Here is a 23,941-nt window from a genome sequence, read left to right as displayed (position 1 = left end):
AGGCCACTCTGGGGCTCAGAGACTCCTTGCTGCCCACACCTGTGGCAAACAAGCTGTGGCCGGCAATGGTGCCGTGACCAGGTCAGGGACCTAGCACTCATCACAGATGTCTGCACTGCTGCACTCACGGCCTCAAGGTCGTTGGTTAATCAACTGATTAACTTGATGGAAAGGACAAAGGCAGAGGGCAAGTCTGTCCCTGAGTAGGTCTCTGGGGCAGGGAATGGGGAGGGCTGAGTCCTGAGTTTGCCTGCCTCCTTCATCTCGCCAGTGGGAGGAAAGCCATCTCTGCTTTGCTGGGTGATGCTCCACAGGTTGGTCCACCTGTTATTCTTCTCTACACATCCATCACCCACTTGATTTTTCAGTATGTGTGGAGGGCAGGAGGAGAAGGGGACGACAGCGATGAGATGGTTGGATGGCATCACCGACTCAACGGACAAGAATCTGAGCAAACTCCCAGAGATAGCAAAGGGCAGGGAAGCCTGGTGTGCTGCAGTCCGTGGGGTCCAGAGAGTTCATGACCGAACAACAACAGATGACCCCAACCCAGCACCGGGCACTCTGATAGCTTCGACAAGCTCCTATGTTCCATGGCTTGATGACTCCAAAGGCTAGAGGGAGGGGCTGCTTTCTGTCTGTCTGCAGTCTCCTCCCTCCCCCACCCCATCCCCGGAGCAAGCCAGCCCAGTAACTGCTCTTTCTCTTCTTTCTTAATTTGCTCAGTTCCTGCACCTACCCTCGCCAAATGGACCATGTGCTCAACTACTAGAGTGGTAAGGACTTATCATATGACCTGATTATAAAAGTCCTTGGTTTTTTTTTTTATATTAACTTGACAGCAAATGGCCAAAGCTGCCATGATGATAAAGATGACAAACATCCTCTGACAGTCCCCTGCCTGAGGCTACCCTCTGCACAAGAGCCAGTGGACACCTTCTCAGGGTACAAGGTGTGGGGGGGTCCCTGCTGCCCTGGGTTGTTCAGGACATTTGTCTGTGTTCTGAGAAGGGGGTGTGGATGTGACCCGCATCCTCAGGCTGCCTGCTTCTGTGGCCCCAAGAGAAAAGAGGGGGTGTGTACCTTTCTCACGAGCTGGGCGAAGTCTGCGCAGTCCCGGGGCGGCAGCCCGAGCAGCGGGCGAGTGCAGGTGTCCAGCGCCGAGCCGTGGCCCACAACCAGGATGACGCCCACTGTGGAAGGAAAGCACCCTGAGTCAGAGCAGGCACAGAGGATGCCCCTTGTCAGACGGTGGCCCCAATGTGGTCGGGTGGAATAAACTTGCGGTGCACCAAGCCCTTGGCAACCCTGGGTGGAGGCAGGCGCGGTTAGTAACAGGTTAATAACACTGGCAACCAGCCTCTGGTTTGGGTGTAAGGTCTTCTGAGCCTGTCACATCCTTACGCGGGGCCAGGGCAGACATACCTGCCCTCGAGCTTCAGGGGTGGGACAGTGCATGCTCTGAGCTGTGTCATCCAGGCCTGTGAACTTGAGCTTGATCAGCTGGTTATCACAATGGACCATGGAGGACTCTCACTTTATGGAAGGACCTCCAGAGTCCAGGGCAACATGTATGGGCAGCCAAGGCTGAGATGAAGCCAGGCTGGGGAGTTAGACCTGCTGCTGAGTCAGGGAGACCCTGGGGCTGTACCAACTGCACCACCTGAGGAGGAAACTGGAACCCAAGCTTCCTTGGAAAGTCTTGGCCCACAGAGTGATCCATTTGGGTTGCTCTAATATGACTATAAGGACTTCCCAGGTAGCATAGTGGTAAAGAACCCACCTGCAATGCAGGAGACACTAGAGGCAAGGGTTCAATCCCTGGGTGGGGAAAATCCCCTGGAGGGAGGCATGGCAGCCCACTCCAGTATTCTTGCCTGGAGAGTCCCATGGACAGAGGAGCCTGGCGGGCTACAGTCCGTGGGGTTGCAGCCGCACCGTGACTTTGGAGGCCACATCTCTTTCATCTCCTGCACAGCAGGCAGGCTCTTTACCACCGAGTCACAGGTGAAGCCCGTAACATTCCTGCTCTTCCAGACGTGTCCGCCCCTTTCCTTTAGCAACATTCAAATCCCTTGAGGGTAGATTATGCGTCTTCTTCACTGAGATTTTCCCATGATGTTCTATTTGATACCTGACACATGGCTGATGTTCACACTTGCTAACTTAAATCTTAAAGGATTGGCTTTCCATGTTTCACCATGGACATTTTCATATATACCCCAAAGGCAGGTCTGATGAATCCCCGTGTCCTCATCAGGGAGCGCCAACAGTTGTCGACATTCTGCCCATCTGGTATCATCTGTCTGTTCCCTGACATCCTTCCCCGTGAGGTATTTTTATTTTTACTGAAGTGTAGTTGATATACAATATTACATAAGGCATACAATATAGTGATTTGCAATTTTAACAGTTATACTCCGTTCGCAGTTACTGTAAAATATTGGCCATTTCCCCCGTGTTGCTCCCTTGTAGCTTATTTTATTCCTAGTAGTTTGTGCCTCCTCCTCCCTACTCCATCTTGCCCCTCCCTACTTCCTCTCCCCACTGGTTCATTCTCCCACCACTCATTCATCCTCTGTATCTGCGCGTCTGCTTTTTTTTGTGTTATATTCACTAGTTTGTCGTATTTTTAGATTCCACATACAAGTGCAGTCTTTGTCTTTCTCTGTCTGACTTATTTCACTTAGCATAATGCCCTCCAAGTCCATCCATGTCGTTACAAATGTCAAAATTTCATCCTTTTTATGGCCGAGTGATATTCCATTGTGCATATGTACCACCCCTTAATGTGTTGATTGGATGATGGACACTTAATGCAGTTTTTTAAAGCATAGCCCAAACATCACGCTGCTTCACAGGATGTACCACGATTTGCATCTCCAAATGAGGACTTCTCATTTTTACACAAGTGCTCTTGCCTGGAAAATCCCATGGACAGACGAGCCTGGTAGGCTGCAGTCCATGGGGTCGCTCAGAGTCAGACATGACTAAGCGACTTCACTTTCACTTTTCACTTTCATGCATTGGAGAAGGAAATGGCAACCCACTCCAGTGTTCTTGCCTGGAGAATCCCAGGGATGGAGGAGCCTGGTGGGCTGCTGTCTATGGGATCGCACAGAGTCAGATACAACTGATACAATTTAGCAGCAGCAGCAACAGCCATACCATTACCCCACTAACAAAATTAAGTGTTTTTAAAATATTTCCATATTCACCTTCCATATTTAAATTTCTCTAATAGTCTCAGCCATCAACTTAAACAGATGTTTGGTTTGAATTGTCATTTAGACATGACACAACATTTCGTCATTTGGTTCTTAGCTTCTACTTTTGTTTCCTGGGAAGTGGGCATGGGTGGTCTGTTTTGACCCTGCTATCCTGGGTCCCATCGGTTCCAGAATTGGGGGCCCCAGGGTTGGGAGGGGCGCGTGTGTCTCTAATAGGCAGTGGTGTAGTACTCTGGAGGTGGGAAACTGGATGGGGGAAGTCAGGGCATTCCTAGGTTCGAAATCAGCCATTTCCAACTCAGAGGTAGGGGACCCTGACCCCCGGGGCTGCTGGTACCAAGGTCGCTGGGGCACTTACCATCCTGTGGACAGGTGCTGACGATCTGCTCCATGCTCACTGCACACCTGTGCACGTAATCATCATAGCTCTCGGCCGGCAGGAGAGAGGCGAGGGGGAAGGCTGGTCTGGAGGAGGAGAGGGGAGCTGCCATTCTGGCCCATGTGTCAACAGGAGAGAGATGCTCTGCCTCTAGATAGGGCTCGCGGTCAGCAGTGAGCCTCCAGTTTTGTGCCCCAAACCAGAAAAGGGCTGGTGTTGGGGGCTGCAGCCTGCATTGTCACTGAGCAGCAGGCACACAGGCTTGTGACGGCAGAGCCAGCTGCGGGAGGTTCTCTGGCTGACAGATGCTAGCCAGGCTCCCTGACCCTCTTCTCAGTGGGCCTGACCTGTAGGCTTCACGTCCAACCTTGTGGACTGAGTTCAGTCAGAACCCCTCACCCCCTGTATGTGACCACCCTGGATACCTGAGCAAACTCGGCTCCCCCTCCACCTCCAGACATGTCTGTCCCCCTGCCTGTCTGCAGTAAGGATCGTTTAAGGTCTGCAAGAATCACCCTATTCTTATATGAACTACCAACCTCACCCCTCTTCTGGCTGAAAAATCCCCACCGGGTCTTGTATTTTTAGAGGAGTCCGATCTCTCTTCTTCTGCCATGCCCTACTGCAGTGGTCCCTCGTGAATAACACCCTCTTCATCATCTTTAACAAGAAGGAGGAATCCTAGTTGCAGACCTCGTGAGGCGACTCACCTGTAATCCAGGCTGACATTGAAATCTGCCTCCTTCATCTCTTCCAGGGTCATGAGGGTGGGGGTGGTTTTGCCGGCCTCCCATTTGGTCCATTCAAAGATGCCAGGTTCCACTCTTATCTTAACTTTTTTCTCCAGTTTGAACTCTGAATTCAACAGAACACAAGTGTTTATCACCTTCAGGGTTTATTTTGGCATTTTGTAAATAAGTCCCTTCCTAGGTCTAAGTCAACCCTTTGGGGGGAAAAACGTGATTTTATTTCACTTGGTGAATATTGTCCTGTGATGACACATAGTCAGGCTAGTTCTCAGACAGGAGCCACAGGGCAGTGGGAGGCTGTCAGGATGCCCCTCTGCCCATCAGGAAGGACCGGAGTCTCCTGCGACCTGGGAGACACCAGCAGCCCCCTGGTGCTCATCCTGTCCTCACATGGGCCCCATTGCACACTGCACTTGGGCTCGTCCTCAGGTTAAGAAGGCGCGCACCCAGGAGGATTTGGCTGGTCCACTGATCCTCGGAAAAGATGAACAACCGTGGGGCTTGTTAGTCACACAGAAGTGCCATCCTGGTAAACACTTAGCCCAGACTGAGCCAAAGCAGAGGGTGGATGGGAGTCATCTTCTAGAACATTCTAACTCTCCCAACTCACCCTTCCCTAGGATTATTTTTTATGAGAAAAAAAATAAAAGCTCCACTTTCTATTGTAAATTAGAAAACTGGAAATGGAAGTCATGATCTGTTTTGCCAAAAATGGTACATATTTTTGCTATAGAAAAACGTATTCCACAAACTGACTTTTTTAAGCACCTTTGGTAACTCCTCCTCCAATGACATACTTTCCACAGCTCTACCCCCTACCGCCAACCCGCCCCAGCCAACTTGATCCGGTCTGTCATTCCCAGTGGTTGCAACCCTCTCTAAGCTCAGCGCCAACCTCTCTCTTCTCTGTGTCCAGCCAACCCTCCTTTCTCTGCAGCTTCCTCCCTCTTGTATCTGACGCCGACCCTTCTATTGCCTCCCGGGATTTTGGTCCATGGAGCCCACTCTTTTCCTCGCATCCTTCACCTTCCCCAGCCTCTAAGTCTCCCCTCAGGCAGCTTAAAAATCTCAGCTCCGTCTCCTTGGCCCTCCTTTGCCCACCCTCAGCGTCTCGTGCCCTTTCCTGTTTCATCGTGTTCACGTCGCAGACTTGTCTGGGGTGAGCCTGGCTCCTCCCTGCTCACACCTGCCCCAGCCCAGCTGACGGGTCTCGACATCGGGCTGTGCCCATGGTCTCGCGTGGCCACCCTATGCTTCCCCATTCCCGCCCAAGTCCCCTTCCTGACTGGCGGGTCCCAGCGGCAGTGTCCCCTTCCCTGGCTCACCGGTGACCTGCCTTCCTGTGTCTCAAGCCTCCTGCTCACTCCTGCCCCCGTGTCCAAGCATTCCGCTCTTGGTCCCACCACTGCCCTGCTCTAGGGTGACCCAGGTCTCATGCCCTCTTCCCCATATGGGGTGGGGGTGGTACTGGGGCCTCCAGGGCAGCTGCTCCTGTGGCAGGGACTTGCTTCTTCCCTTAAGTGGACACTCACTTGGAAGGGTCGGTCTGCCGCTGGCTTCCTGACACAGCAGACTTTGACAGCGCTGGACAGCTCCCAGGAGCCCCTCCCCTTGCTCCAGGGAGGCCTGCATTTCAGAATTTAGAAGGGACCAGAGCAGTTCCCAGTTCTCCGGGAAGAACTTCACCCCCAGGTTTTTTAAAAAAAGCATGCATAAGTTGGTCAAAAGAAAATTAAAATCTTGACCTTCCAGAAATGCAAACAGGCTCAGTGCCTCCTCACAGTTCTCAGGGGCTGGTTCACAACCGTCTTGTAAATTTAGACGGTCATTCACCATCATCCACTCTCTTTGCACCTCTGTTCACTGCCCTCTCCCCCCAGAGAAGAACCATGAGGTCACGGCCACGTGAGGAGGTCACGGCCACATGAGGAGGTTACAGCCACGTGAGAAGGTCGCTGAGTTCTCACTGACCTCCCAGGATATGTTTGGCCGTCTGCACACAGCGGAGGGCTGGGGAGCTGAAGACCGAGGCGATCCTGATGCCGCTGTCCAGCAGAGCTTCCCCTGGAAAACAGCAGTGGGAAACGTGCCCTCTTCATTTTGTAGCTGCCCAAGGGGGCAACTCCGGAGGGCAGCTTACTACCTGTGGCAGGAAGGCTTTTGTATAGCTCTAAGATTCCCACCCCCAGTGTATGCACCCCGTATGATTGTGCCTGATGAGTGGGTGGAAACTGAGATTAAGGTCAGGGATGCCCCCAGGGAGGAGCTGGTTTTAGTGTTTTCCTCCAGTTAACCAGTGTGTGACTTGGGAAGCCCATGAACCTTGCAGATTCTAGATTTGAGTTTCTTAATTCATAGAATGCAGACCAGATGAGCTCAATGGCCTCTTCTCTTCCACAAAGTCAATCATGTGGAACCAGAACCTCAGACAAAACAAAAGCCCAAAGGGACAGATTTTGAAATAAAATCAAAGACAGGATGTATCTTTCAATTTTTAAAATGACATCCTTAGTGTACACAGTGGTCACTGATTTTTTTTTCTTTTTCTCTCTTGTTCTTTTTATCCCTTTCATTCCTCCTGACTTCCCCACCAACCCATTCCTGGATCACGTCTCTGAGCTTCCTACTTTCTGTGTGATCTTGGGCAACATACTTAACCTCTCTGGGCCTCCGTTTCTTCATCAGCAGAGTGAGGATAATGCTATCACTGCCCTCAAAGTACGTGGCAAGGGCTCAGTACAAGAGAGTGATAATCACTGCTACGATCATTGCTACTATTCTCTTGGTTGTTGCTGTTTAGTCGCTAAGTTGTGTCCGACTCTTGCGACCCCTGGGGGACTGTAGCCCGCCACGTTCCTCTGTCCATGGGATTCTCCTGGCAAGAATGCTGGAGTGGGTTGCCATTTCCTTCTCTAAGGGATCTTCCCAATCCAGGGATTGAACCCTTCATTTCCTGCCTTGGCAGGCAGATTCTTTATCACCGAGCCACCTGGGAAGCCCCATTCCTCCTAGGTTGAGCCTCAAACATACCTGCCATTCTGGACTGGAAAATTCCACAAGACGATAATGGTGGATCATTTTCAAAGTCTTTGATGCCGCGGCTCCGTTTGGGCAGGCCGTGAGGGAAGTTCAGGTCTGGCCGGTAATATCGTCCTACAGCATAAAAAAGCACCAGTTGTTCAAATCCATCAAGTTAGGTCACACCTGTCCCACTAAATGCTTAAGATCAAGACCCGCATTTGAAGCACAGTAATTAAACTGTTGTCAACGGCGTTTTTCTCGAACGCACCCTGCGAGGTAGATTGAATTTCAGGAGGAAATTCTACTCTATCCAGCACACATTTCCTCAAGCTCAGAAAACCTGTGTTTTGTCTGCAGGCACCACCAGACCTTCTTCATCTTCTGAAAACCCCTCCCAAAGATACACTCGTGCAACTGCCCTGATTAAGAACAAGCGTCTCCCTGACTGACTTGGCTTAACTCAATAAGAATCTCAAATTGGCATTAATTAATTAGATGCAATTCAACCCATCTCCATGGTGTTAAGGTGTCACATTGCCTGTGGGCTGGAATACAGACGGCAGGAGTGGGTCCTGCATTATATGTTGTTAGTCAATTGCTTCAGGCCAGAGAATTCCATGGACAGAGGAGCCTGGTGGGCTACAGTCCATGGGGTCGCAAAGAGTCCGACGTAACTGAGCAACTTCATGTCCGCTTTCACTTTTCAGGGGGGGAGTGGACGTCAGGGGGATTCACCGGGACTGCCCCGCCCCCACCCCAATTTATTCAGAGGCTCAGAGAACTTTGGTTCATCTTGAGTTTGACCTTGAACTCTATGCTGGGACAGTCTGGTGCACATCCTGGCACCACCAGTGACTAGTTGTGTATTAGAGGCAACTGACTGACTCCTCTTATCTGTGAAACGCGGGTGACGTTATAGTTGTTTGAATGAGTCAGCAAGGAGATGCCTGGAGCCCAGAGCCTGGCTCAGAGTAAACAGTCAGTAGGGTTAGGTCTGATCTCATCCTCAGATTATCAGTGATCCCCACAGAGGACTCTGTAACACACCAAGCCCTCACATCCTCTCACACGTCCCCCGGACGTCCTGGCCACAACAGATTCTAGCAGCCAAATTCCTCTCCTGAGGCCTGCTCTATGTATGTCATGTGGCCGGTCAGTCACTTGTGCCTGAACACACCAGCCCAGCCTTCCAACAGTTCACCAATCAGCGAGTGGTAGTGGCTGTTTTCCATGCCTGGTTTTCTTAGGTTCCATGCAAGATTTTTCTAGAAGCCGCCTCCCCAGAATTTCCATTGACAGAGACTTTGTTGGAACTGGAAGCCTTGCTGCTAAGTCACTTCAGTTGTGTCCGACTCTGTGTGATCCCATAGGTGGAAGCCCACCAGGCTCCCCCGTCCTTGGGATTCTCCAGGCAAGAACACCGGAGTGGGTTGCCATTTCCTTCTCCAAAGTGTGAAAGTGGAAAGTGAAAGTGAAGTCGCTCAGTCGTGTCCGACCCATAGCGATCCCACGGACTGCAGCCTACCAGGCTCTTCCATCCACGGGATTTTCTAGGCAAGAGTACTGGAGTGGCTTGCCAAAGCCTTAGAGGCTTTTATTAAATGCCAAAGTATTAGCTGCATCTGCACAGAAGGTGGTATTCGTTTTCCATTCAAAGAGAAGGTCCGTCACTTTTATCATATTCTCAAGAGCATCTGTTCAGTTCAGTTCAGTCACTCAGTCGTGTCCGACTCTTTGTGACCCCATGAATCACAGCACGCCAGGCCTCCCTGTCCATCACCAACTCCCGGAGTTCACTCAAACTCATGTCCATTGAGTCAGTGATGCCATCCAGCCATCTCATTCTCTGTCGTCCCCTTCTCCTCCCGCCCCCAATCCTTCCCATCATCAGAGTCTTTTCCAGTGAGTCAACTCGTCGCATGAGGTGGCCAAAGTATTTCAGTTTCAGCTTGAGCATCTATGACTCCCCAAATGTGAACCTATTCTATCGAGGTCTTCTGCCCTCATTGATGCTTCATCTGTGGTCACTGCAAGGCAGAGGGCAGAGCGCCAAAGGAGCCGAGGATCTGGGAGGAGGTTAGGTTCTGATGGGAGTTCAGAATGGTGCCCCAGGGCTCTGATTAAGAATATTGAGACGTGATCTGTGTTAGCTCTAATTCCTTCGTTTGGATCCTGCCAGGACTGTACTTACCATCGGGTGTTGTACACTGCTGCAGCCAGGACTTCCCGAAGATCTGGTCCACCCTCTCCCCATGGCGTACCACCAGGACGCTTCTCCTCACTATCGTGGCCTGGGATGGGGGAGGAGAGGCACCTGAGGTTTAACACTGCATTCTGAGACTTGTCCCCAGCCCCCGCTCCAAGGCTTCCCTCCCGTCCTTGTTTAATAGCTATGCTGTGCTGTACTCAGTCGCTTCAGTCGTGTCTGACTCTGCAACCCTATGGACTGTAGCCCGCCAGGCTCCTCTGTCCATGGGATTCTCCAGGCAAGAATACTGGAGTGGATTGCCATGCCCTCCTCCAGGGGACCTTTCCAACCCAGGGATTGAACCCATGTCTCTTATATCTCCTGCATCAGCATCTTTACCACTAGTGCCACCTGGGAAGCCTGTTGAACAGCTACAGCCTGTCTTACCGGGGTCTTTACAATGAAATGGGACTAGGAATCATCTGTAATTTCTTGCAGCCTTTAATGTTCTGGGCACTAGAGCGCACACAGGAAATGCAGAGAAAGTGGAATGAATGGTCCACCCCTCAGCACATCGGTTTTCCACCTTCCCTACTCTTCCATGTGCCTACCCTCGTCTTGGTCCCTTCAGGCTGCTGGAATGAAACACCCTGCATGACTGACAAAAAACAGACATTTGAGTCTCACAGTTCTGGGGCTTGAAGTGCCAGGTGTCCAAGGTCATGCTCAGCGATCAGGGGAGGGTCCTCACACAGCGGAGGCTGGGAGTGCTCTGGGGTCTTTATCCTAAGGTCACTGACCCTACTTGTGAAGGCTCCACCCGAGTGACCAAGCACTTTCCAAAGGCCCCACCTCCAAATACCATCACACTAATCAACAGATTTCAATATAGGATTTTGGGCAGGGACACAGTATTCACCCCTCCAGAGTGACTACTTAGGATATTGTCTGCATCTATCTAGGTGTAATAATATGCACATTATGACATAATATGTAATTGTAATCTTTCTAATATCATATATTAGAATATACAATTATATATAATCTGTAGTGTATGAGTGTGTGTGTTCTTCGCTCAGTCATGTCTGACTCTTTGCGACTCCATGGACTGTAACCCTCCAGGTTCCTCTGTCCATGGGATTCTCCAGGCAAGAATACTGGAGTGGGTAGCCTGTCCCTTCTCCAGGGGATCTTTCTGACCCAGGGATTGAACTTGGGTCTCCCACATGGCAGGCAGATTCTTTACCTTCTGAGCCACCAGGGAAGCCCATAATCTATAGTATTAACATAATAGTATAAAATGTATATATTCCATGATATAATAGATGTATATATATGATATGTAGCTAAGCAGAGATCTTTTCTCAATGTGCGATGGGTTACACTCCAATAAAACCATCATACGTTGAAAATGTCTTAAGTCAGAAATGCATTTAAGGCATTGAAACTACTGAACAGCTAGCTCAGCCCAGTTTACCTTAACCGTGCTCAAACACTTAAACATTAGCTGACAGCTGGGCAGACTCATCTATCACAAAGCATATTCTATAATTGTGTTGAACATCTGTGATTTGCTGGATACGGGACTGAAAGTGGAAAATGGAACAGCTGTCTAGGTGCAGCACGGTTATCTGTTTATCAATATTTCACCCTCGTGATCAAGGGCTAATGGGGCTGCTGCTGCCACTGCCAAGCATCAGAGAGAGGACTGGACTGCACAGCACTAGTCTTGGAAAAGAGCAAAATTCAAGTATTTAAAATTCTACTGAATGCATTTGCTTTTACATCATCGTAAAGTCAAAAGATTGTAAGTTGAACCTTATGAGTTGGGGACCATCTGAATCTAATGTATCTTCTATATATCTGTTATCTGTTATCTGTCTATCATTTATCCATCCATCCATCCTAGTCTCCTCTGTTGCTGGCACTTGTCTTCTCCTGAGGGACCCTCCGGGACCACCTGGGTGTTGGCATGTTAAAGATGGTTCTCTGCTTGGTGTCAGGGTATATGTTTAGCTCTGAGTAACCAGGGGAGAGGGGCTTCCCGGGTGGTGCTAGTGGTAAAGAACCCACCTGCCAATGCAGGAGATATAGAGAGACACGAGTTTGATCCCTGGGTTGGGAGGATCCCCTGGAAGAGGGCATGGCAACCCACTTGGAGAATTCCAAAGACAGAGGAAGCTGGCGGGCTACAGTCCATGGGGTCGCAAAGAGTCAGCTCTGGAGCAGAACAGGAAATTCCACATCAGCACAGGCCCGCGGTTTCCTGTGACTTGTGCCGTCAGCATCCGGAGCACCTGTGCCTAATTCTGGGACACAAGGTGTCGTCCACAGGTGCCCCACTCAGGGTGTCTCACTGGGACTGAGGACAAGCATGGAAAGATGAGTCACGGATGGCAGAGGATGGGGTGGGGGAGGCAGAGCTGATGGCGCTGCCACAGGAGGTGGACTGGGGGACTCCATGGAGGACGCAGGACTTGGTCATGCCTGGAGTCAGGGTCACCAGGGATGTTTGGGCTGAGGTCACCGGGGATGTTATAGCACCCACTTCAGGGGTTGAAAACAAAAGTAGCTTGTTCCCTTCTGGTTCTGAAGGCTCAAAATGAAGGTATCGCAGGGCCAGGTCCCCTCAGAGGCTCTAGGGGATGGTCCTTCCTGCCTCTTTGAGCTCCCGGCGGCCCCAGCATCCTTGGCATGTGGCCGCCTTGGTGTGTGGCTCCGGTTCTGCCTCCCGGACACATGGCTTCTCCCTGAGTGCTGCATCTCCTCTTCTATGTGCATCACCTTTTGGTGATTCAGTTTAGAATCATGGGATGATCCAGAACAACCTCTCCATTGAGATCCTCATGTCAGCCCCACAGGCAGAGACATGTTTCCTTGTAACTTTCACAGGTGGCAGGAATTGAGACCTCACTTCTTTGGGGCCATTGTTCAGCCCACTCCGTGATTGTTTGAGCACACCTGTAGCCAGTTTTCCTTTCTCACAACGTGGATGAAGTGGTCTCAGACCAGAGGAGGGTTCATTCACAAGGACTGGAGTCAGGGTCTCACCCACTAAACACCAGCACGTTCACACAGAGGCTGAGCCCGAGGCTGAGCTTCTCCACCCAGCTCCTCTCCTTGTTCCGTCTGAAAAGAGGGGGCTTGGCCTCAGGGGGCCCCCAGCCCTAGTCCAGCCCAGTTCTCCCCTCCCCAGTGAGGCTGAGGAGGCAGGGGGTGGTGCCCACCCGTGTCCGCCCGGGGCTGGCGGGCCTCCGGCTCCCAGTCAGTGGCTCCTCTTCCCGGGTCGTTGGCCCCTGAGGGCCTGGCCAGAGGCCACCGTGATGCCCTCACACCGTACCGGTGGCCCCTGTCCTGTGTTCAGCTCTTGTCAGACCTAGGGGCAGCCTCTGGGGGCTGGTGGGTTCTTGGGGCAGAAGTCAGTTGGCTGATGGCAGAGTTAGGGAGAGATCATGGCAAACTGGGAGGGCTAGGTCTCTGCCCCTTCCCTACCATGTGTCCTGGCCCCATGACTGACTGAGCTTTGCTCATGAGCACCGAGCTTTGGACAAGAGCTGTATGTGGACACCGGACAGGTTCACAGCCATGTGTGTGTGTGTGTGTATGTGTATATGCGTGTGTATGTATATATGGGTGTGTATGTGTATATGTGTGTGTGGAGTGTGTATGTGTATGTATGTGTGTGTGTATGTGTGTATATGTGAGTGTGTATGTGTATATGTGTGTATGTGTGTATGTGTATATGTATGTATATGTGTATATGTATATATGCGTGTGTATGTGTGTATGTGTATATGTGTGTATATGTGTATATGTATATATGCGTGTGTATGTGTGTGTGGAGTGTATATGTGTATGTATATGTGTGTGTATGTGTGTGTATATATGTGTGTATGTATATATGCGTGTGTATGTGTGTGTGTGGAGTGTGTATGTGTATGTATATGTGTGTATGTGTGTATATGTGAGTGTGTATGTGTATATGTGTGTGCTCAGTTCAGTTCAGTTCAGTCGCTCAGTCGTGTCCGACTCTCCGCGACCCCATGAATCACAGCACGCCAGGCCTCCCTGTCCATCACCAACTCCCGGAGTACACTCAACCCCACGTCCACAGAGTCGGTGATGCCATCCAGCCATCTCATTCTCGGTCGTCCCCTTCTCCTCCTGACCCCAACCTTTCCCAGCATCAGAGTCTTTTCCAGTGAGTCAACTCGTCGCATGAGGTGGCCAAAGTATTGGAGTTTCAGCTTTAGCATCAGTCCCTCCAATGAACACCCAGGATTGATCTCCTTTAGAATGGACTGGTTGGATCTCCTTGCAGTATAAGGGACTCTCAAGAGTCTTCTCCAACACCACAGTTCAAAAGCATCGATTCTTCGGCGATCAGCTTTCTTCACAGTCCAACTCTCACTTCCATACATGACCACGGGAAAAACCATAGCCTTGACTAGACGGACCTTGGTTGGCAAAGTAATGTCTCTCTGCTTTTTAATATACTATCAAGGTTGGTCATAACTTTCCTTCCAAGGAGCAAGCGTCTTTTAATTTCCTGGCTGCAATCAGCATCTGCAGTGATTTTGGAGCCCAAAAAATAAAGTCTGACACTGTTTCCACTGTTTTTCCATCTATTTCCCATGAAGTGATGGGACCAGATGCCATGATCTTTGTTTTCTGAATGTTGAGCTTCAAGCCAAGCTTTTCACTCTCCTCTTTCACTTTCATCAAGAGGCTTTTGAGTTCCTCTTCACTTTCTGCCATAAGGGTAGTGTCATCTGCATATCTGAGGTTATTGATATTTCTCCCAGCAATCTGGATTCCAGCTTGTGCTTCTTCCAGCCCAGCGTTCCTCATGATGTACTCTGCATATAAGTTAAATAAGCAAGGTGACAATATACAACCTTGATGTACACCTTTTCCTATTTGGAACCAGTCTGTTGTTCTATGTCCAGTTCTAACTATTGCTTCCTGACCTGCATACAGGTTTCTCAAGAGGCAGGTCAGGTGGTCTGGGATTCCCATCTCTTTCAGAATGTTCCACAGTTTATTGTGATCCACACAGTCAAAGGCTTGCTGCACTCAATATGCCAGCAGATTTGGAAAACTCAGCAGTGGCCACAGGACTGGAAAAGGTCAGTCTTCATTCCAATCCCAAAGAAAGGCAATGCCAAAGAATGCTCAAACTACCGCACAATTGCACTCATCTCACACGCTAGTAAGGTCATGCTCAAAATTCTCCAAGCCAGGCTTCAGCAGTATGTAAACCGTGAACTCCCAGATGTTCAAGCAGGTTTTAGAAAAGGCAGAGGCACCAGAGATCAAATTGCCAACATCCGCTGGATCATGGAGAAAGCAAGAGAGATTCAGAAAAACATCTATTTCTGCTTCATTGACTATGCCAAAGCCTTTGACTGTGTGTATGTGTATATATGTATGTATGTGTATATGTGTATGTGTATATGTGTGTATGTGTATATGTGTGTGTGTATATGTGTGTATGTATATATGTGTGTGTGGAGTGTGTATGTGTATGTATATGTGTGTGTATGTGTGTATATGTGAGTGTGTATGTGTATATGTGTGTGTATGTGTGTATATGTAGGTATGTATATATGTGTGTATGTGAGTGTGTATGTGTGTGTATGTGTATATGTGAATGTGTGTATATGTATATGTGAGTGTGTATGTGTATATGTGTGTGTATGTGTGTGTACGTGTATATGTGAGTGTGTATGTGTGTGTGTATATGTGTGTGTGTATGTGTGTGTATGTGTATATGTGAGTGTGTGTATGTGTATATGTGTGTGTATGTGTATATATATGTATGTATGTGTATATGTGAGTGTGTATGTGTGTGTATGTGTATATGTGAATGTGTGTATATGTATATGTGAGTGTGTATGTGTATATGTGTGTGTATGTATATATGTGTGTGTGTGTGTGTGTCACCCTCTTCCCCGGGGTAGATGGAGCAGAGGGACCCAGTAGCAGAAGGATGGGCCCTTTGCTGGCCCACCCGGGTCTGAGCTCCGGGAAGCAGTGTCTGAATGAAAGCTGCTCCTGGGGGGCCGAGTCTCCCCGGAGCTGACCCAGGGCATGGCTGTGTGGCTCGTTTGACATTGAGGGCCCCGTCACCTGTAGGGACTGCAGGCTGCTGAGGCTCCTGGACGAGGATGGTGGGTTGGGCTCCCCGTTCCGTCTGCTGCTGGCCTCACTGTCCTTTCTGGAGCTCAGGTCAGGGGCTACACTGAAGGTGTACGTCCTGTGGGAGAGGAAAGGGATGGATGTCATGTCGCGTGGATGCTGGGAGGCACCCAGTCATCATGTGATTGAGAACGCAGGAGACCAGTGGGTGGGTAGGATCATTTTGAGGGTGAAACAAAACAGTGGTTCAGAACAGCTCTGTGCCCAAACTCATGGCATCTCCAGAGGGATGGTGGTGGTTTATCTTCCCCATCACCACCTGTTATGGACTGAACTGTGTGTCCCCAAATGTCTAGTCGTGACGTTCAGGACCTCCAAATGGGACTCTATCTGGAGGTAGGGCCTTTAAAGAGCGGATGAAGTTAAAATGAGGTCACCAGGGTGGGTGCTCATTCAACCTGCCCAGGTCCTTCTGAGAAGAGATCAGGACACAGAGGTAGGACCCTGTGGGGACACAGAGAGGAGACGACCATCTATACACCCAGGAGAGAGGCCTCGGGAGCTTGAGCTTGGACTTCCAGCCTCCAGGACTGTGAGAGAAGGGTCACGTGTTTAAGCTGCCCCATCTGTGCTACCTCGTTCCTGGGCAACCAGGGCCTCATCCTCTTAGACTCACATTCCAAAGGCATGAAGATGCTCGTGGTGGGGATATAGGGCTAAGGGAGCAGAACAGACACATCAGTGCCATGGAAATGCACAGAAAAGGTACCCATGCACGAGTGGGCAGGTGGGCAAACACAGTACCCAAGCAGTTGCAGACAGAGTGGAGGCTGCTGCTTTTCCAGGGGATCAAGAGAGCTGCCCTGGGTGGGCAGTTGCTCGGGAGCTCTGAGGACCACCAAGGGCAAAGATCACAGCACACAAGAGCTGTGAGAACTCCAGAAGGCCAGCGGGTGGTGGTGCTGAGGTAGGGGACAGTGCAGGGGCCAGAGGAGGAGCCTGAAAGAGGAACTGAGAGCCAATGGTCATGGAAATCCTCCAACAACAAGCAATTGCCAGGTTCCCCCAGGGGAAACTCAGTTTATAAAGGGAAAGGTCATCTTTTCTAAACTGTATGTAAGAATGATCTGGGCTTGCCAGGTGGCGCTAGTGGTAAAGAACCTGCCTGCTAAAGTAGGACATGCAAGAGAAATGGGTTTGGTCCCTGGGTCAGGAAGATCCCCTGGAGGAGGGCAGGGCAATCCTTTCCAGTATTCTTGCCTTGGAAATCCCATGGACAGAGGAGCCTGGAGGGTTACAGTCCATGGGGTCACACAGAGTTGGACAAGACTCAAGCGACTTAGCGTGCACACACACAAGAATGATCCACAGTCATCTCTTGGTTCCCTTTCTTACTGGACCTGAACCTGGGTCCTGGTGATTGTGAGGGGAGGACTAGTTATACTGGAGTATAGCTATATAACTAGTTATACTAGTTACACTCATGGGGCCTGTAGGCTGCTTTATAACATGTGGGCCAGTTTCAAAGAGGGTCGAGCAAAAGACATAGACATTCAGAGCAAAGACATGAACAGTAGCTGGAGAGGAAACAGGATAAAAAGAGAACTTCTGCTTGATTTCGTTTTTAAGATGACAGCATCGTTGTCTGCTGGTGGGAGCCATTGGGGAGGGTCTCATGAGGACAGGTGATGCTGGTACAACGCCCTTGGAGGATGCAGGATGCCCAGGAGGTGTGGAGTAAAACACACTATGAATGGGCACCCTCAGCTAGGAGTTGGGACCAAGCACCACTGTGTGACGAGGGGAGAGGGGTAAGTGGCCCAGAGGCTACAGGTGACCAGAGTGGGGGACATTCTCCCAGCGTTCACCTCTCATAGCGGATAGGAGTGAAGAATGCAGTCAGTGGCCCATGGGCTAGATGAAAAAGTCAGACGCAAAGCAGCTGGTGGGCAGAGTGTCTTGGATTTATGGTGAGAAGGAGGCAGACAGTCCTCTCACGTGAGTGACTGGTAAGGGAGCATCGTCTTTATTACTATTTACTTTCTGAAAAGCATTATGACCTTGCTCTTTAAATTGTAGTTTTGTTTATGATTTTAACATACAGAAAGTCTTACGATTTAAGCATTTAATAATCATTATTAAAGGTGAAGTCTGCAGCCCAGGAGACAGCACCTCAGATAGCTCTGAGAGACTGCTCCAAAGAGGCAGTGCTGTACCTAGTCGTTCAGTGGTGCCGACTCTTTGTGACCCCATGGACTGCGGCACGCCAGGCTCCTCTGTCCATGGGATTCTTCAGGCGAGAATACTGGAGTGGGTTGCCATTTCCTCCTCCAGGGAATCTTACTGACTCAGGGATCGAACTTTTGCATCACAGGTGAGTTCTTCACCGTCTGAGCCTTCAGGGAAGCCCAAAAGATGGTTCTGTTACATCTCACTTAAAATGTGTTCCATTGTTTCTCTGTTTTCAAACTCTACCCAGTCCAGAAATCAGAAATACCATCATTTAAACTTCCTTCTATTTTTTTTGCCTTCTATTTAAAAATAATTTTCATTTTCTGTTTAACTCGACCCAGTGTGTGCTATACGATCGTACAGAATACCACCTATTTTATACCCATTTATTTTCCTATTTTTGATGCACCTGTCAGATAGGAACCCCTAATATACCAGGTCTCCTGCTCTGCTATCTATTCTCTCTCCCTCATCAGTACCGTATTATAGATCTATAACGTGCTTTTAATATCTGGTAAGGTAGATGTCTCTTCTCATCACTTTTGTTTTCCAAAGTGTTCTCAGCTCTGCTCTCCTGCTTATTCCCCCAGATAAAATTTTCAAACATTTAGTGCAGCTCCAACAAATGACCCCATTGGGATTGCCCTAGAAGGTACTTCACTAAACCTGGAAATGACTCTGACAGGATTCATCTTGCTCCATCGTGAACCCGGTGTGTTCCCACTTATTCAGCCTGTTCATGAACGTTTTCCTTTCTCTCTCGGAGGCCCCAAGCCCTCCAGTTCTTGTGAGGCTGACAGCTCCCAGGCCTGCATCCCGAGACCCGCACTGGCTCCTGAGCTGGGAGTGGAGCCATTTCTTCTACATCTCAGGGGCCCACGGGCTCAGCCACATGCCTTTCCTCCTCACAACCGTATACTCAGTGCCCACGTGGCGTTTCAGTGGTTAAAGCATTTCGGAAGTTGTCTGCGCGCTGTACCTTCTCTTTCCATGCTGTTAGCTCTCCTGTCTCGAGCGGTAAATCCTACTGGAGGGGTTCAGGTTGGATAGATTTACTTGGCTCATGTTCTTACAGAATTTAGGGCTTTAGCTGGAGGTAGACAGATGAGACCATGATCCCTGTACTCAGACCATGGACATTTTCCCCTTCGAGCGAACACACGCGCAGTATTTGTAGAGCCTCACGTTGATACAGGAAACGCTGATTGGTTTCCCCTTCCTGAGGGCGAGGTGGGCCCCCCGCCCCACACACACCCTGCTTGTGGCCCACAGGGCGGGTAGTGAAGCCGCTTTATCTACAAATAACATCTGTGAAGTTTACAGTGAGAGAGAAAAATTGAATTATTTTTTGCTAGTCTGTCACATGAAATACAACCTAGATTATGATGGGGCTGTTGGCAATGAGAGGAAAAAGGAAAGAACGTAGCATTTCGATATTTGTTTTTCCCTTAAACCTCAGAAACCTACTTAATGCTTAACTTACACCATAGGGATAGATGTGTTTACATCCTCCCTGACTTTACCAGGGGCACAGCTGCCATTTGTGGGCTGTGTGGACTGCGTCCCAGCGTGTCTTCCAGAGATGCCAGTGTGAGGTGCCACAGGCGAGGTGGCTTACGGGACAGACACTTATTCTCACACCATCTGGAGCTTGAGAGTCCAAGACCGAGGTGTGGTCAAGGCTGGCTCCCTCCGAGGCCTGTCTCCTGGGCGTGTGGATGGCCGTCTTCTCCCTGTGTCCCAGTGTGAGCGTCCTTCTCCGTGTGTATTTGTGCCCTCATCTCTTACTCTTCATATAAGGACACCAGTCAGATGGATCCGGGCTCGTCCTTGAGATCTCCTTTTACCTCAATCACCTCTTTAAAGAACTTCCCTGGTGGCTCAGACGGTAAAGCGTCTGCCTACAATGCGGGAGACCCGGGTTCAATCTCTGGGTCGGGAAGATCCCCTGGAGAAGGAAATGGCAACCCACTCTAGTAGTCTTGCCTGGAAAATCCTGTGGATGGAGGAGCCTGGTAGGCTACAGTCCATGGGATGATAAAGACTTGACTTAGCGACTAAACAACAGCAATCTGTGGAGTGTGAGTCAAGAGGTGCTGAACTCCCGGCGCAAAGACCGAATGGCCATATTGGAGGCGGGCCACTGGCGCAGGAAATCTGAACGGCCATATTGGAGGCGGGCCACTGGAGCAGGAAACCTTTTCCTGCTGGGGCTGCACGGGCCAAGTGTGAATGCTGCACTGAGACTCTCCAGGACATTTGTCCACTGTCTGAACAACAGTGCTGTTGTTGGGACAAGCTTTGGGACAGTGTCACTGAACTGGAATTTCTGACTTTCTGCTTAAGTGATTAGCGATGTGTCCTGACATTTTGCAGCTGGTTTCTGATGAAAAAGCTCTGAATGTTTAATAAAGCACACTTTTGGCTGTTTTAAAAGACGTCTGAGGACAGCCGAGTCTGACAGCAGAGCTGGGTCTCTGCCTTTCTGGGCCATAATCACAGGCCACTGTTTGCCATGCATCTTCCCCAGCATGCATGGGGCACTTCCAAAACACGGTCATCAGACACCCATGGCCCAGCTCAGCGCTCAGTTTTCTCTTCTTTAGCTGTGATTCGTATTAATACTTATTCATTTCTACAGGAAACTTGCTTCTTGAAGGAATAGTCCCAGAAATGTCCAGCCTAAACGTTGGAATGGTTATTTTGGCGGCAGGAGACTGACAGATTAACTGTCAGTAAGATGAAAAATGTAGCAACCGTAAACTCATTTTCTATGGAGTCTTTGCAGCATAGTTCTAGCAACAGCCAGCTTGCCAGTTGCCTGGTGCCAGTGAAGCTCTTTCGTCCTGAGCAAGGACTGGAGGACTTGCTAAAGGACAGGAGCCAGACGGAAGCCCGTGCCTCCTGGACCTCAGGTGGTCAGTGAGGGTGGAAGCAGCATCTTCTGCCTATTACTCCTTAAATGGACCGACTGAACTGGTTCTACAAGGAACCAAGTGCTTCCTTCATTGCATGATGAATTGGCCCCTCCTGCTCCCTGGGCCCAAGTATTCTCACCTCTCAGAGAGGATGATGTAGCCAATTATCTCTGTAGTCCCTTGTGGTACCAACGTGCTGTGATTTTGTTCTGGCTACTGGACCCATGGCCATAGCCACATCCAGAAAATTGTGCTTCTCTGGAATGACTGGTGTCCTTGCGCCCTGGATGACTGTGATGGTTTTGTGGAAGTTGTGTCCCACTTCACTTTGGGTGTGGGAGGGCTTGCAGCCTGAGTCCCATAGCGTGCATGGTGGGTACAAAGCTTGGCTCCAAGCTTGTCTGACTTCCCTCCCTTTGACCCAACTTCCTTATATTTTTTTCTTTAAAGTTAAAATTGATTATCTTACATTTTGAAGAAGCAGTGCATTTCTAAGTTTCAAAAAATTTTTTTTTTATGTAATTATTTTTTATTGGAGGCAAATTATTTTACAATATTATATTGGTTGGTTTTGCCATACATTGATATGAATTTGCCCCGGGTTTTTTTGAAAATTATGCAGTTGTAAAGACCTAAAAGACCATTCTTCCAACTCCACCTTCAACCCTGCAGGTTAGCACTGTTGGAAGTTTCTAGAGGTTTTTCCCTTCCATGGAACTTCTAGGCATGAACATGCATATAAATATACGTGAGTACAGATGATCATGTCTTAATTCATCTGTTCCCCACAATTAGTACTATCCTATACACACTGTTCTGCAGTTTACCTTGTATTTTTTTATATCAGTGCATAAATACCTCCTTGTGATCATTTTAAAAAACCTCAAGTATTCTATCATATGGTTGTATCATAATTGACTTCAGTGGCTTAATTTAATTATCTCTTCCACAGTACTTGCATGCTTCGATAATTTATCAGGTTCAGGATAAGGAAGTGTATTTTGTGGTCTAGAGTAATTGATGTCTTCTGAATGTTTTCAGTAGAAAGCCATGAATCGGTCAAGACACTTACCAGATACCTACAGGGATAATGCTGCCAGCAAGGAGCAGGCCATGTTCACCAATGGAGGAACGATCTAGACGCATGCAGGCACTGTATGAACACCGTTTCCAGACAGACACTCTCTGACTCCGGGAGAGGCGTGTGGGCTGCGGGGCGGGGGCGGCACTCACCTGTGTCTCACCCAAGTGTCACACTCGCTGGCTCTCTCCGTGTAGTTCTCGGGCAGGAAGCCCCGGCAGCCCGTCCGCTGCGAGATCCCGATCACCCAGCCCTCGCTGGCTTCCTCCTGCTGCGTGGGGTCCACAAAGATGTAGTCCCCGGGGCTGAGCGTCAGCTCATCCACGTTCTGGGGTTTGTACTGGAACAGGACCCGCAGGGTCTGGAAAGGAGGCGGGAGTCTTCAGGTCTCGAGTGAGGACGGGTTCTGTGTCTCCAGGACACATGCAAGCCTTTGGCTGAGGACAATGGGATGTGACCAAAGGATGCACAGACTTCTTGGGACAGATTCAGAAATGGGGAATGGTATCTACCTGTCATGTCTCTGTCCCCCTCATCTGTCTACCGAGGTATCCGTATTTGTGCTCACTCAGTCACGTCCCACTCTCTGTGACCCTGTGGACGGTAGCTTGCCAGGCTCCTCTTTTCATGGGATTCTCCGGGGAAGAACACTGGAGTGGGTAGCCATTTCCTCCTCTGGGGATCTTCCTGACCCAGGGATCAAACCTGAATCTCCTGCGTTGGCAGGCAGTTCTTTACCATTAGTGCCACCCATCTATCATCCACCTGAATCTAATCATCTACTGTCTGTATTTCTGTATCTATTATCCTTCATCCCCTAAACATCTACCTACCCGTCTATCCTCTATCGATTATCTATCTATACCTATCTAATTATCTGTCTGCCTACCTACCTATCTTTCTTTACTTATTTCTTATATGAAAAATCTCAAAGCATAGCCAGATGTCACACCCGTCCCCATTGGAGTGAGGTTATTTACAGCTTCTCCCACGTGAAGGAACACAGTGGATTCATACTTGTTCCACGGGTCTGAAAAGGAGTATAACAAAACCTTCTAAACCCATCAATCCCACGGGAAGGAAGTCCTGGACTGAGGCATCACTCAATCGCTATTTAAACAAATTAATAAGCAAAATAATGCATTCATAAATCTTTACAACAGTCCATTTTTAATACCAGTCCCACAGGGAGGGAGTCTTGGACATGAGGCTTCACTCAAGTCACTATTTAAATGAGTTAATAACCAACATAATGTATTCATAAATCTTTGCAACAGTCCACTTTTAATACCAGAAATGTTGCTTTTTTCCCCTCCAAATTTCTGGATGTCTCCAACTCATAAACAAAAGAACGTTAATTCCAAAACGCAGGCAACATTCAAGTTCTTCCTTCTACTGAGATACCTCCAGCCAAGGGCTCTTGGGGTCAGGGCTCTGTCAGGCAGGCAGCAGCTCACCTGATCCCAGGGTGGGGGACCCAGTCCAGCTGCTTGCCTGGGCTTACCCACCTGGTAGTGTACGAAGCGCATGTCCCGGGAGTAGAGCACGGCTGTCCACTGGCAGCTGTGGCTGGGGTTGATGCCTCTGGCCAGCTGCTCCAGCGTCCTCTGGTGGTGAGGGTAGAACTTGTGGGCCAGGGTGAGATGCAGCTGCTTGGTGCAAGGCTTCACTGTGCAGTCTGTGAAAGGAGGCACACGGGCACCTTGACCCAGATGGCTGCACTGCACGCCCAGGGCTCCCCATCCGTAATTATGCGGTGGCGGTGCAGATGCCTTTACACAGGGTCCTCCTATCTCTGCCCATCCCCACCCCCGCCCCCTGCACCAGCGCTTTCCTGACGGGGTGAGGACTTGGCCCAGGTGGGCTGCTGCATGGAGGTCAGTTTGTGAAGGAGACGGCTGGGAGCGTGCATGTCTGACGAGGAAGCAGGTGAGCAGAGAGAGTAGAGATACAGGTTTAGGGGGACATGCTTGGTGGGGGGGCTCTTATCCATTCAACTTGC

The 23,941-nt window shown here is 49.7% G+C and overlaps 1 protein-coding gene across 3 annotated transcripts in view; it reads right to left on the bottom strand.

Annotated features, from left to right (window-relative positions):
- UBASH3A (ubiquitin associated and SH3 domain containing A) overlaps positions 1-23,941 on the bottom strand; it is a 42,254-nt gene that overhangs the window by 4,281 nt on the left and 14,032 nt on the right. For 2 of the 3 annotated variants that reach the window (XR_016037049.1, XM_055420682.2), the window contains exons 5-13: positions 23,448-23,617; positions 22,092-22,300; positions 15,700-15,826; positions 9,571-9,670; positions 7,389-7,511; positions 6,330-6,422; positions 4,320-4,464; positions 3,589-3,695; positions 1,084-1,193 (exon numbers count right to left, since the gene is read on the bottom strand). Coding sequence is in view for 2 of the 3 variants with exons in the window: in XM_055420682.2 (XP_055276657.2) it covers positions 1,084-1,193; positions 3,589-3,695; positions 4,320-4,464; positions 6,330-6,422; positions 7,389-7,511; positions 9,571-9,670; positions 15,700-15,826; positions 22,092-22,300; positions 23,448-23,617 (1,184 nt within the window). In the remaining variant the exon portion in view is untranslated. The remainder of the gene's footprint in view (positions 1-1,083; positions 1,194-3,588; positions 3,696-4,319; positions 4,465-6,329; positions 6,423-7,388; positions 7,512-9,570; positions 9,671-15,699; positions 15,827-22,091; positions 22,301-23,447; positions 23,618-23,941) is intronic. The other variant, XM_088834617.1, reaches the window with a different exon arrangement.

This window comes from Moschus berezovskii, chromosome 1 (assembly GCF_049115385.1).
Source record: "Moschus berezovskii isolate FMDL1 chromosome 1, NW_MosBer_1.0, whole genome shotgun sequence".
Classification (NCBI taxonomy): domain Eukaryota; kingdom Metazoa; phylum Chordata; class Mammalia; order Artiodactyla; family Moschidae; genus Moschus; species Moschus berezovskii.
The sequence above is the reverse complement of the archived record's forward strand: the minus strand, read 5'-3'. Positions and strand labels throughout refer to the sequence as shown.